At 41.1% G+C, this 15480-nt stretch overlaps 1 protein-coding gene across 1 annotated transcript in view; it reads left to right on the top strand.

The window, feature by feature from the left end:
- Positions 1-15480, top strand: part of LOC130016642 (gamma-aminobutyric acid receptor subunit alpha-3-like) — a 174721-nt gene that overhangs the window by 100718 nt on the left and 58523 nt on the right. The window contains exon 3 of the mRNA XM_056107365.1: positions 2124-2245. Within this exon, the coding sequence (XP_055963340.1) occupies positions 2124-2245 (122 nt within the window). The remainder of the gene's footprint in view (positions 1-2123; positions 2246-15480) is intronic.

Below are 15480 nucleotides of genomic sequence, written 5' to 3'. Positions count from 1 at the left end.
GGGGCTTTTAAATTCCTTTCTATAAATCTTTCTGTGTTATAGCTCATCTTTGACTGTGAGAATTTTCCTTTCAAATTCCTTCCAGAAATCAAAGAAGTATTTATTCATTCAATTACAAAGTCAAAAAACCAAATTAGGCTAACCAGAGTCAAGATTACCCATAATGAGGGTTAAGATAATGAGGAAAAGAGATTTGCACAAAATCCATTGATTTCCCACAGCCACTCTCGTGATAGCCCACGCAAAGTAGATTCAGGATAGCCGCGCGCTGCCCCTGATGGGCTCTCTCTAATCTTGTCTACAGTTTGTGCGTGTGTTAGCTCTGCACTGTTCTTTCTTCCTCTTTCCCAGTCAAGAATGCTCATCGCTCCAATCACTTTCAATGCTCTGGTCTCTAATGTGGTCAGTGGTCTCTACCGTTTACTAGGTTGTAGTAACTGGTAAAAGCTTTCCTTATAGCTTTTGGCTGATGGAGATGCCAATATTTTTTGTTACTATTTACATTTGAATATTACATTCAAATACATAAATTATTTTTTAAAAAAGAGAAGTCTATGAATACCCCTAGATTATAAACATTAACTTTGGTAATTTAAGATGAATACAATATAGCTGTTGAGTCATTTTATTTATTTTTTATTTTTTTTAATTTTTTCTTTTTTTATTAGTGAAACACCATGAGGTACAGTTATAGACTTACAAATTTTGTGCTTGGGTTTCAGTTATACAATGATCAAGTACCCATCCCTCCACCAGTGCCCATCATCCACCACCACGGGTCCCAGCATCCCCCCCACTCCTCATCTCCCCGGTCCTACCCTGCCTCTGTGGCAGGGTATTCCCCCTTGTTCTCTCTCTCTTCTTTTGAGTACTGTGTTTTGCAAGAGAGGCATTGAGTGGCAATCATGTTTGGTCTATAGACGACTTTTAGCATGCTTCTCCCACCCTGGGAGGGTCCTGTTGAGTCATTTTAATTCTAACAGTGTTGTTAGACGTTGCTAGAAGTGTGACAGGACTTAACTTCCCTCACACCATCAGGAATTTCACATGCATGTCTTCAGACTCCTTAGACCAAGTCCATGTGTAATTATTTAATCATTTGATTATTGCAATAGCCATAGTACAGGGAAAAGATTATTCACCTTATTTTACCTTTTTTCTGTTCTAGCACCTGGAACATTGACAAGCATGTAATTGATGCTCAAGAATGATACACTGGGAGCTGGAAAGATAGCACAACGGATAGGGCATTTGCCTTGCACGCGGCCAACCCGGGTTCGATTCCCAGCATCCCATATGTCCCTTGAGCACCGCCAGGAGTAACTCCTGAGTGCAGAGCCAGGAGTAACCCCTGTGCATCGCCAGGTGTGGCCCAAAAAGCAAAAAAAAAAAAAAGAATGATACACTGAATGATTGGTGAATACATTAGGTTTACAAAGTTAAGAAAAATGAGATTCAAAATCAATTCTCCAAGTTTTTTCTTTCTAAAAAGTTGAGTTTATAAAAAAAAAAGTTCCATGCATTCATGCAACAAAATGTATTGAATCAGGTTTATGGCAGGTCCCGTTCTGAGAGGCATTCGTAAAAAAAAATTTCTGCTTGAGTTCCTATACTGAAGGGTCAGAGGTGGACCATATGCTTGGGAAAGATTGTAACAGGGGTGGAATAAATACTCAAGGCACAAAAGGAGAGAGAGAACAAAAGGGAATGCTCTGCCACAGAGGCAGGGTGGGATGGGGAGGATGGGGGGTGGGAAGGATACTGGGATTCGTGGTGGTGGGAAATGGGCACTGGTGGAGGGATGTGTATTTGATCATTGTATAATTGAAACCCAAGCACAAAATTTGTAAGTCTACAACTGTACCTCATGGTTTCTCACTAATAAAAATTTTAAAAAACAGAACTTTTCAAGGAAATAAGAGAAAAATTCTCATGCAAAAAAAAAAACAAAGGCAAATGTGTCCCTCTTACCAAGTGGTCATTTTAAGAAATCGAGAGCACTTCCTAGTATGCTTAAGATACAGAGCTATTAAGTTGACCTCTTGATTGAAATCTTCTTGAATTAAAGTGTTTAAGCACTAAAAGGCCTGTTTTTTTTGTCTTTTTTTCACCCATTTCCCCAGACTCTCTCCTAAGCATGCCCCGGATATTCCAGATGACAGCACTGACAATATCACCATCTTCACTCGCATCTTGGACCGCCTTTTGGATGGCTATGACAACCGGCTGCGACCCGGACTCGGAGGTCAATTCCTTTCGAAGATACTTTCCTTAGTCCTCCATCCGTATAGATTCCCTGTTTGCTTGTTGTTTTGTTTTGTGGTTTGAGGGCCACATCTGGCATTGTTCAGGGCTGACTCCTGGATTTGTCCTCAGGGACTCAGGGAACCACATGTGGTGTTGGGGATGGCACCCAGGTTGGTGGTGTACCAGACAAGCATGCTACCCACTGTAATATCGCTGTAGCCCCTAAGGATCCTTAAGTTACTTGATACAGTTTGTTGGCCACAAGGCTTGTGTAAGGTTGAGTTTCTTTCCCTCTGGACACTGAAAATTAGTTCTACTCCTTCATCTCAATGGCCAGTTCCTCTATTCTGATTCTTGAAAGTTCTGAATTTCACTTGGGTACGTGCATATGGGGTTTATATAAAATTATAGCACAATTTCTGTCCACGGCCGTGTCTAGTAGCAAAATACTGGAATGCCTAGGTGGCATATGTGGCCACTGAATCATGCTGGAAATGCAGCTGGAAATGTTGCTTTTCCTAGCTTCAGCTGGAAGCTGAAAAAACCCGCTTTTGTTCTCAAGTCCTTGAGTATGCATACATCATCTTGATATTTCAAGGAGAAACAATATGATGCTAGGTGAGCTCTTAGTTATCAGCTTATTGCTTAAAGAGTAAGTATGCAAATGTACGTGTATGATTTTTTTTTAACAACTTGAGAGTTAGTTCCGGGTATCCTTTGTCCCTTAATAGTTGTAGTTCTTGGAACAAAATCAATTATGTAATGAATTTACAATAAGCCATGCATATTATTTAAAGGATATTCATTACATTAATATAAATTTTATATCAATTAAAATATAAGCTGACTTGATACTATTTTGTCATGTTCAGTTTTTGCTCTCATTCCTTTTTAGAACTTTTTTCTCAGTAATAGAACTTGATCCATGGTTCTTTATTTTCATATCTCTTTACCCTATACTCTGGTAAGGTTCTGTGTCATTGTCCTTCATGATATTGATTAGATACTCTGGATTCAGCTTTAGAAGCAGTACCACAGGAGTTAATTGTAGCTTTCTCAGTAAACAACTGAAGAAGCAACACGGTGTCTGTCTTCCCCATTATGATAATGTTATCTGAATGTCCACCAGGTCACTCTACTCTAAAATTACCTGTTATTTTAGTTTATAATTACCAGCAATTTGTGGAATAGTGTTTTGAGATTATTCTGTTCTTTTTTTCCTTTTACTATTTAATAGCTATTCAGTATTCTTGCATGATTCATAACTGTTACGGCTGCAAATGGTAATTTTATAAATATGTTAATTTTCTCTACTTATTAGTAGTACTTTCCACTAAAAAAACAACAACAACCAATAAAACACTACTTTCTTCCCGTGCAGAAAAATAGTCCAGTGGGTAGGGCACTTGCCCTGCAAATGGGCTGTCTCCAGCACCACTTCAGGGTTCTGAGCCCCTCCTAACTTTAGTTAGAAGATTTTTTAAATAATTTCCAATATTTGCTCACTCGAAGCCTATTCAGACTGATCTGTTTCTCTTGGATCCTTTTTCTTATTTTTGAGTTCCTTAAGTTTATGGCATAACAATATATTGTAGACGTTGTATTTTCTCTCTTTTAGTCTTGGAATTAGTCACATTTTCCAAGAAAAAAGAAATCCTTTCTGGGGGATATTTTATTTTAAATTCCTGTTTCTGTTTTCTGGTATTTTTGTTACCAAGGTTTCCTTTCTTTTAGGACCTTTCAATGGACAGAATTGGGAAAGCAACAAATACAGTTTATATGTATATGTAAATGAACACATTGTATATTTACATACAACAGGAAAATACACACAAGGCATAGATACAAATGTGTATACATGTGTTTGTACGTTTATACTGAATTATATTTTTACCCCCAATTCCATTTCAACACAGTATTCCTTATTGATTCACTAATTTATTTAATCCTGCCAGAGTCATGAAAGAATATTGAATTACTATACCTATATTGTTATAATAAACCCATTAAGTAACATCAGTTATGTTTGCAGTGAATTGTTACTGCTGATGACATTTGTTTTTAGAGGAAGGTTTTATGCTGCTGGCTTTTGCATAAATCATATATTGGGGACGGGTGGCTTTCAAACAGAAGACAGTCGCAAATCCATTGCAGCTATCCAGGAGAAAAGAGTGCTGGCTGTGGGACTAGAGGGAATTTTGGTGGCTGATTAAATGATGGCATTTGGAAAAGCATAATTTCAAAACTGTTGGCTCCTTGTTTGGATGTGGGTTTATGGCACAACAGTATACTATAGACACTGCATTTTCTTCCAACAGGTGATATTCTCCTGTTTCTTTTAGAACAGTGCCTTGGAAAAATTAGGCGTTGGAAGGAGGTTGAAATTCATTTAGTTGTAGATGTATAGAATTTGAGTAGCCATGAAGAATACGTGTGAAGTTTTTTGCCTCTTGCTCAGATGGAGTAGCAGGGCGATTTCTACTGTCTCATCTTAAAAAGCAATCAAAGAGAATGAACATATAGTGACATTCTGAAATCGAACCAAGACAATGTAGACAATGATTCCCAAGAGAAGGAAGACCAGGTGAGCCCTCTTCTAGCACTAGCTCACTACCTGGAATATGCCCACTGCCAAGGTAGGTCCAGAGAGTTGCGAAGTCCCTCAGTGCACCAGAAAGATTTGTAGATTGGCCAAGGCCAATCTGGCTAAAGTTTGTAGAAAAGAAGCAGGAGCTGTATGGAGAAGAGTGAGCTGGAGAAGAGGTAAATGAGTGTGGGAGTTACAGGAGTCTACACTGGATTTGATTTTTCTTTATGTTTTCAGGTAGGAGGAAATAATACATAAGAGGAGATAATCCAAACTTGAGCAAAGGACTACTCCCCCCCCCAAAAAAAAAAGAAATGGGGGATATTTGTGTTCCCATCAATCGGTGTAAAAAAATATAATACGTGTACCGCTTGGTACATACAATAAGGATCTCAGAAGGATGCAGCTTCAGGGACATCAGTGATTGTGGCCAAACTCACAGCTGTGGAGGATACCAACAAACAAAGCTTGGCGAGCTCTAGAAGACTCATTGTTTCCAAGTAACTTAGTTATTTCAGAATCAAGTTCAATAATATTTACAGTAATATAAAAATATTTATTGTATGATGAAATGAAATTCACAATAATTGGTTTCTAGTAAAATACTAGCTGGCACAAAACCCAAAAATATACAATCCCTCAAAGGGTAAAAAATATCAGTCCGAATATGGGGCCAGAATGACCATTCAGTGGGTAGGTGCTCGCCTTGGACACAGCAAAGCCAGGTACGACTTGTATCCGACGGTCCCCTGAGCCTGCCAGGAGTGATTCTTGAGTGCAGGAAGGGGTGAGCCCTGAGCATGGCCTCGTGTGGCCCAATACCCCCACCCCAATAAACTAAAATAGATGAATGAATGGCACAGATAAAAGAGTATATCAAATGCATCAAAATAATAGTTTTTGTATTTATGTATGTATCATATGTTGAAGAGGTAGAGGGAACATGAGCTTGGTGAGCAGAGACATGGAAGTGAAAAAAAAATGAGCCTGTAGATGCCAAAAATAGCTCAGTGAAAAATACATTTTATATAACTAAGAGAAAGTTGTTGAGTTTGAATGCTCAGCAATAGTACCTACCAGAAATGCAAAAATATCAGGGCAATGTCCATTGGCATACAGGAATAGCTTGCAGTGGCATCATATAAATAAAATTGAATTATTAAAGGCATAAAGCATATTAAAGAAAACTATTCATTTGTGGGTTATATATATGTATGTATACTGTAGCACTGTAGCACTGTCCTCCTGGTGTTCATCGATTTGCTCGAGCAGGCCCAGTAATGTCTCCATTGTGAGACTTCTTGTTACTGTGTTTGGCATATTGAATATGTCACGGGTAGCTTGCCAGGCTTTGCTCTGCAGGCGAGATACTCTTGGTAGCTTGCCAGGCTCTCCGAGAGGGGTGGAGGAATCGAACCTGGCTCAGCCAGGCTGGCTGCTTGCAAGGCAAATGCCCTACTGCTGTGCTATCGCTCTAGTCCCATGTATGTATGCATATATATTAATATTATCTTATTATGACATCTTATTATCTCATTCCTACTTTGGACAAACTGGCAGGCTACCGAATGTAGCCTGCCCACACGGCAGAGTCTGGCAAACTTCCCGTGGCGTACCCAATATGCCAAATACCAGTAACAATGATGGGTCTCATTCTCCTAAAGAGCCTTGAATATAATCTCAGGGCTTGGATGAAGGAGACATTACTGGGGCCTGCTTGAGGCAATCGTGATTCGTGATTTGTCGTGATTTGTGATATTAATATTATGAAACATATATCCAAGGCCAGGGAAAACCAGGGCCAGGAGGACTGGTCAGTGGTTGGAAGCTTGCCACAGAGAGACTGGGGAGAAAAGGGGAGTTAGGATAGAGAAGGGACCAGTAATAGTTGGAAGTGACCATTTTGGACAGGAACAGTGTTGAAATTAGGTAAAGGGATATACCTGATAACCTTTCAGTATCTGTATTGCAAACCATAAGGCCAAAAAAGGGAGGGAGTGGGGAGAGGAAAGAGAGGGGGAGAGGGAGGGAGGGAAAGAGAGAGGGAGAGAGATGGGGGAGAGGGAGAGGGCAAGTGGGGGGAGCACGGGAGGGAAACTGGGAGCATTGGTGGTGGGAAATGTACACTGGTGAAGGGACAGGTGTTGGAACATTATATGACTGAAACCCAATCACGAACAACTTTGGAACTATATCTTACTGTGATTCAATTAAAAAAATTAAATTAAAGAAACATATTGAAGAAAAACAGGTTGAAATCATAATCCCACAGAACCAACAACCTCAATAAATAAGAATTATGAAGAAAGTACCCTAGTGCAACTAATTAAAGTCCACGTAACCAGTGACAAAGAGAAAATCTTAAGGAGTGAAACAACATGCACAGAGACAATTTTAGGACAGCAGACTTCGTGTCAGCAACAAACATGCGAGAAGTAATTAGCAACAGCTTTAAAGTCCCGACAAAACTGTCAGTTTAGAATTATGCAACTGTAGATAATATATTTTTAAAATATAGGCAGAACACTTTTTCAGACTCAGAAAAGCTGAAATTCAGCAGTAGCAGATCTGTACTGCTAGATATTTTGAGGGAATTATGTCAGGGAGAAGGAAAATGATGCCAGATAGAAATAAGGATCTACACAAAGAAAGGAGGAATCATTGAAATAAATTGTGGGTAGATATAAAATAGTTTTCTATATTATAAACCTCAGTGATAAATAATGCAAAAATTATATATTGTATGACTTAAAATACACATAAATATGTAAATAATATATACTTACATATTAGATATATTTGTTTTTTGGCCACATTGTTCGGAGATTTGTCCTGACTCTGCACTCAGGAATTCCTTCTGGCAGTCCTCTGAGGACCATATGGAATGCTAGGGATTGAACCCAAGTCAGCTGTGTGCAAGGCAAGCTCTTTACCCGCTGTACTATTCTTGTTGGCCTCAGTATATGTATATATTTAGGTAGGTAATATATGACTTCAGTGAGCATAAAGACCAGAAGAAGATCAAACTGAAATATACTGCAGAAGGTTTTTTTAAAAATGTACCTTGTGTGAGTTTATATATTAGGTAAATGTTATTCATTAGGATGTGCACTTGTAATACTTCAAGAAAAACTGGCTAATTAAGCAAAAATTATTACAAAACAAAGAGAATAAGAATACTCAAGCCAGTTTCATTTTTAGCCTGTTTTATTCAGTTTCACCAATACCTCTTCAACACACTTAGTTGAAGTGGCAATCTTTACTCCACTTTATGTACTCTGCTCTTTAGTTGACCAGAGGTCTGAGAGTTTGTTTTGGGGTACTTGATTGTAACACATTGTTCAGAGAGTCTATACTTATTCTTGTTCCATGCTGTTTTGATTACTATGGTTTTACAGTATAGTTTCAACTCAGGTGACGAGAAGCCTCCTAATTTCTTATTTCTCAGTATGGATTTGGTTATTTTGGGTGTTGTGATTTCATACAAACTCATTAGTGAATGTTTTAAATCCTTGAAGAATGTCATGGAATTTTATGGAGGTTTGAGATTCGGAGGTCTTCAATACTATAAGTATAGGAACCAAACCACAATAATAAGAATTTTAAATATTCCTGTTAAGGACACAAGTTAGGGTGTGGGAGGGCAACTGGGTACATTAATGGAGAAAAGCTGATACTGGTGGTGGGGTTGCATTGGAATATTGTAAGCTTAAAACTCTACTGTGAACAGCTTTGTAAATCATGGTGCCTACATTTAAAAAAGCATTAAAAATACTGAGCCCATAGGAAGACAGAGAAAGGAGAAAAGTGAGAATAGATGGAACAAATAGACACCAAGCCTATCAGTCATCACAGCTGTTATAAAAAGTCTAAACATCCATTTTCCTCTCTCTTTTTAACATAGACAGCATGATTTACAATACTGTTAAATTTTAGGAATACAATGGAAAAGCTCATGAGACTGCCCTAGACATGTTTATGCCACTAAATTGAAAACTTAGAAGCAGTGGACCAATTTTCATAAGCACTCAATTTTCCAGGACTGAACCAGGGAGAAAAGAAAAGCATGAGTTGGCTAATTATAGGCAAGAAAATAGAAATGATAATCAAAAGTCTGCCCGCAAACAAAAAACCCACATGTATATGGATTTACTAGTGAGTCTACCAAGCTTTCACAGATGATAACCTAGTATAAAGCCTTTTTTAATTCTTCACAAATTGTTTAGAAAAGGCAGTTCTTCCAAACTCCTTTGTATGAGTGAACAACTCTCTGATACCAAAATCAAAGACATCACTAAAAAGGATGATCGTTATCTTCAAAGAACAGAGATGCAGAGATTTTTAGAGCAGTATTAGTGAACCAAATTCAACAGTTTATTAAAAGGATTGGACATCATGACCAAATGGCATACATTCCAGGGATAAGGGGATGGCTCAACGTATTCACGTCCATTAATGTAATGTATGATCTCAACAGAAGGAAAGATAGCAAAAAAAAAAAACCCACAGTGCACAATATTCTTTTCTTTGAATAGGGATTACTTCTTTGATGCTTTCCTGGGCAGCTCAGGGCTGGGAGTAAGGCTTCTGTCCTACTAGAGTCTGGTGATGCTGGGGACTGCCAAGGCCACTGTGAGTGGCGCTCTGTGGCTCCAGGGCCATACTCTGCAATACTTGAAGGCTACAGCTCATAGATGCAGGGCTTCGCCTCTTGGTGCTTAGTGGATCATGCAGTGAAAGGGATAAAACTCAGGGCATCACATGTTAGGTAATGTGCTTTACCACTTGAACTATCCTCAAGCCCCTGAAAAATTAAATATTTTTGTTTGCTTTTTGGGTCACACCCAGAGATGCTCAGGGGTTACTCCTGGCTTTGCACTCAGGAATTACTCCTGACAGTGCTCAGGGAACCATATGGGATGCTGGGAATCGAACCCAGATTGGCCTCATGCAAGTCAAACGCCCTACCTGCTGTACTATCGCTCCAGCCCCAGCTAGCAAAATTTTTAAAAAATGAATTAATAATAGTTCATGATGACTAAGCAAAGTTTATTCTCAGAATTCAGTTTGATTTCAATTTAAAAATAAGTCAAGGTAGTTCCTTGTATTTACATAATTAGATAGAAATATATGTGATCGTCTCAACAAATACAAATAAAATATTTGCCAGAACAAACTTCCATTCATGATACAATAAATTAGGAACAGAATAAAAGAAAAACCCATCCTCTTTTTTTTTGAACAAACTTGAAACTTCTCTTATTTAAATTGAAGAAAATAAACTTTTCAAAAAGGGAAGCACATGAATTATATTCCAATTTAAATAAATTTAAATTATATTCCAATTTAAATAAATTTAAATTATATTCCATTTCAATATATTAACCTTTCTTATCTAATTGGCACATTTTTTTAAAAAACGAAATTCAGCTGTTGGGAAACTGATTAGGTCAGATAATATTCTGTACAATTAGTAACTTTCAATCGTTAAGAAATTCAATGGCTTACGGCTCTAATGATATCAAACTATAACTTAGCATTTGCTTGAATTCTTATTTTATTTTAATTTTTTAAATTGAGTCACTGTGAGATACATAGTTACAACGCTGCTTATGATCCTGTTTCAGTCATACAATGACCCAACACCCATCCTTCCTCCAGTGTCCGTTTCCCACCACCAATGACCCCAGTTTCCCTAATGACCCCAGTTTCAGCTAATGTAATTTTTTCTGGGTCTCCTTAGCGCTGGTTTTAACTAGAAATCTCCAATTACTTAGAATTTCATCTTCCTTGCCTTTTAAATGAGAGGATTACTCAAACATTGGTGTGTTTGAAGTAGGAATTTAGGGAATCCAATGAGTTTGAGTTTTTTCCCCCCAGATGGCAAGTAGACGTTCTATGATACTGTTTAGGCGAGACTTGGGGTCTAGTTTATGTCCCTTTGAGCCATATTCCTTTTCACGCCTTAAAGCAGTTTCCTTCATACTATGTAGCAACATTTTTGAGGCCAGTTACCAGAAGATATGATGTAGACTTCTCTGAAGAGCCAAAATGATGAACTGCTTTTCTTAATCAGTTGTTCTCTAAAGCAGTGTTTCTCAACCCGGGGTGGCCCCTTTCAACCTTGTTTCTTTCTATGCCCCCCAGTCCTACAGGTTGTCCCCCTGGTCTCATGATATGGACCCTCATTTATGTCACTTCCACCCGCGGCCCCCTAGGAAGAGCCGGGGGCACCCAGAGGGCCAGAAAGATGATTTGTCCCAGAAGCACTGCCTTCTTGTGCAGTAATCTTGCTGCTTTCCCGTTTTCAGTAGAAATGCTTCAGGCCAAGAAAATTTGTGAAACTTGCATAAAGGCACCAAGTATTTCCAGATGTGTGAGATGTTTAAGAAAAATGTAACTTTTGGATCCCTTGAATTTAGGAGGAGGTTGTCAAGCAAAAGATAGAAATGCGTGTTTGGTAATGAAGATTACCTGACTTTCCAGAAGGAATTTTCCTGTGTATATTAGAAGGCTTAATCACTTAATCACTTAACTTCCCGTTAGTCGTCGATTTGCTCGAGCGGGCGCCAGTAACGTCTCCATTTGTCCCTGTCGCGTGCTAGTGTAGCCCAATGGCATCTATTCGCTCCGGGAACATGAGGGGCCTCAAACCGATCGTTCATGGTCTTGACGAAGAAGTCTGACCATCTGGAAGGTGGGCGGCCACGAGGTCTTTTGACATCCCCTGGGATCCAGTCAGTAACAGCTCTAGTCCAGCGGTCGTCTTTAAATCTCATTACGTGACCAGCCCATCTGATTTTTGACACCTTGGCAAATAAGTCAGCGTCCCTGATTCTTGATCGTCGACGGATGTCAGAACTCCGGATTCTTTCTCTCATTTGAGTGAAACGTGATATTCCAAGCATAGCTCTTTCTATTCTTCTTTGGGAGACCTGAATAGCGTTCTCATCTTGTTTGCGTAGGGCCCAGGTCTCTGAGGCATATGTTAATGCAGGAAGAACAGTGGAATCAATGAGATGTGCCCGGAGCCGGAGGTTCTTCGTCCTCTTAGCTATTTCTTCGACGTTCTTGAAGGTGTTCCAAGCCGCTCTCTTCCTCCTGCGCAGCTCGGGTGCCAGGTCATTTGTCATGTTGACCTCTCGACCTAGGTACACATAGCTGTTGCATTCAGAGATGGTCGTTCCATTGAGAGCGAATGGGGCATCAGGAATGAGGCTGTTTCTCATAAACATTGTCTTCGTAACATTCAGCTGTAGTCCTACCTTTCCATACTCACGGTCAAAGTCGGCCAGCATTTGTGCCGCTTGGCTGATGTTTGGTGTTATTAAAACAATGTCATCAGCAAAGCGGAGGTGGTGTAGTTGCCGACCATCTATCTTCACTCCATGCATTGAAAGTACAGACGATCATTTTTGTCTTCCTTCGTTGTGGCAACCTAGGTCGGCTTTGAGATTTTGTCGGCCTCTCCTTTCTCATCCTTCTCAGTGCTGCCATGTCGGTGAAGCCGTCAGGGTCATATGAATGAGACCAGTTGTAGGTACTGGTTTTGGCATATCGAATACACAGCGGATAGCTTGCCAGGCTCTTCCGTGCGGGCGGAATACTCTCGGTAGCTTGCCAGTCTTTCCGAGAGGGACAGAGGCTTTTGGGGCGACCTCTAATCACACTTGTAGGTGTTACCATATTTGAACCCTATCAAATATGGTACGACAATTCCGGAAGATGGGTATTTAGTGTCTTATGATGACCCCTGCGGCCGCGCGGGTCCGGAAAGCGTCCTGGAATGTGGCGACGGCTGGGTAGTGGAAGTAGTGTCCAAAAAAGTAGTGTACTTTCAATGCACGTACGCTAGCATCAGATGCATCCATCGAGGACCTGATGGTACAAGCGCGAATGATCAAGTACGACATCATTGGTCTGACCGAGACAAGAAGGCACGAATCTCACCATGCCGTTTTCGACACTGGAGAAGAATTGTTCCTCGGAACATGCGATAAAAGAGGTGTTGGAGGCGTCGGTGTCCTTGTCAACACAAACTTGGCCAAGAGCATTGATTCATTCGAATGCCTAACAACCCGAATTGGACATTTACATTTGAATAGATGTGGCTCACTGCCTGCAGTTTCTATCTTCATTGTCTACGCACCAACATCTCATTATGATGAAAGAGAAATCGAGAAGTTCTACATGGAGCTAGAGAAGTTCTATAAAGAAGACCACACCTTCTACAAGATCATTGTGGGTGATTGTAATGCCAAGATAGGACCGAGAAGATCAGCTGAAGAACTTCACATCGGGACCCATGGCCTAGAATGGAACGATCAGGGTGAGAGACTGTCTGAGTTCATCATGTCGACCAAGACCATTCATGGTAACTCACAGTTCCAGAAGGCAGAATCTAAACGATGGACATGGGAGTCCCCCGGTGGACAATTCCACAATGAAATAGACCACATCATATTCAATCGACAGTTTTGCCTGACTGATGTCACTGTTGTCCCAAAATTTCGAACGGGATCGGAACACCGTCTCCTTCGTGCAAAATTCTACTTCACAGAGCGGGGAGAAAGGGCTACAAAGTTCAAAAAGGGAACTCCCAGAATGACCACCAACTGGGAACTCTTTGGTACTATTGTGGCAACATGGGAAGATGCCATTGTTGACAACATTGACGAGGAATACGATCGACCGGTTCAGCACCTCCATGAATGTGCGAGGAACGCCAAGAGAGAGATAGCCACAAAAAAATCGCCTATCTTCGAAAACTCTTGAGCTAATTCGCCAGCGTGGTTTGGCGCATGCCTCAGGCAACCGCAAGCTAACGTCCGAGCTCGCAAATCAGTGCAGAGATGCGATCAAGGAAGACCTCAAAGAGAGAAGAGCAGAAGTACTGGTAGATGCGGCAGAAGCCGGGAAAAGTATTCAAAGGCCCACCTGTCCTTCGCCAACTATAAGACCAAGATGACTGCCCTCCGACGTCCTGATGGATCCATCACATCCTCCAGAACGGCAATGGAGAAGATTATCCATGACTTCTACTCAAATCTCTTCGATAGCCATGTCCACTTGCCGACATACCAAATTCCACAGGATGGATATGTCGTTCCCAATGTTCTCCCTTCCGAAATCCGACATGCCATTTCGTCGGTAAAGAAACAAACAGCACCCGGCCCAGACAAGGTCAGACCTGAACACCTGAAGAACCTGCTGTCAGTACTCATCAATACACTGGCTCGGCTCTTCACTCGCTACCTGTCTGAATGCAAGGTTCCGTCCCAATGGAAAACCAGCAGGACCGTACTACTGTTCAAGAAGGGAGACATCCATGACATTGGCAACTATCGTCCGATCTGCCCATTGTCTGTCATCTACAAGTTGTTCACTCGAGTCATCCTAAATAGGATTGGCAGAACACTAGATGAAGGACAACCATGCGAACAAGCCGGGTTCCGCAAAGGGTTCAGCACCATCGACCATATCCACACGATGACCAAGCTCATTGAGGTTTCTCGGGAGTTCAAGATGCCGCTCTGTTTAACGTTCATTGATTTAAAGAAGGCCTTTGATTCTGTTGAGGCGGAAGCGGTCATTGAAGCCCTAGCCAATCAGGGCATTCAAGCCCAATACATCAGGATCCTCCGTGAGCTGTATTGCGGATTCACTACCAGGATCTCACCATTCTACAAAGAAGTGATCGTTGATGTCAAGAGAGGGGTGCGGCAGGGTGATACCATTTCACCGAAACTCTTCAGTGCCACCCTCGAGAACATCATGCGACGACTGGAATGGGAATGAATGGGAGTGAAGATAGATGTTCGGCAACTACACCACCTCCGCTTTGCTGATGACATTGTTTTAATAACACCAAACATCAGCCAAGTGGCACAAATGCTGGCCGACTTTGACCGTGAGTGTGGAAAGGTAGGACTACAGCTGAATGTTACGAAGACAATGTTTATGAGAAACAGCCTCATTCCTGATGCCCCATTCGCTCTCAATGGAACGACCATCTCCGAATGCAATAGCTATGTGTACCTAGGTCGAGAGGTCAACATGACAAATGACCTGGCACCGAGCTGCGCAGGAGGAAGAGAGCAGCTTGGAACGCCTTCAAGAACGTTGAAGAAATAGCTAAGAGGATGAAGAACCTCCAGCTCCGGGCACATCTATTTGATTCCACTGTTCTTCCTGCATTAACATATGCCTCAGAGACCTGGACCCTACGCAAACAAGATGAGAACGCTATTCATGTCTCCCAAAGAAGAATAGAAAGAGCTATGCTTGGAATATCACATTTCTCTCAAATGAGAGAAAGAATCCGGAGTTCTGACATCCGTCGACGATCAAGGATCAGGGACGCTGTCTCATTTGCCAAGGTGTCGAAAATCAGATGGGCTGATCACGTAATGAGATTTAAAGACGACCGCTGGACTAGAGCTGTTACTGACTGGATTCCACGGGATGTCAAAAGACCGCGTGGGCGCCCACCTTCCAGATGGTCAGACTTCTTCGTCAAGATCATGAACGATCGCTTTGAGGCCCCTCATGTTCCCGGAGTGAAGAGATGCCATTGGGCTACACTAGCACGCGACAGGGACAAATGAAGACGTTACTGGCGCCCGCTGGAGCAAATCGATGACCAA

The sequence above is a fragment of the Sorex fumeus genome, unplaced genomic scaffold (assembly GCF_029834395.1).
Source record: "Sorex fumeus unplaced genomic scaffold, SorFum_2.1 ptg000163l, whole genome shotgun sequence".
Classification (NCBI taxonomy): domain Eukaryota; kingdom Metazoa; phylum Chordata; class Mammalia; order Eulipotyphla; family Soricidae; genus Sorex; species Sorex fumeus.
The sequence above is the reverse complement of the archived record's forward strand: the minus strand, read 5'-3'. Positions and strand labels throughout refer to the sequence as shown.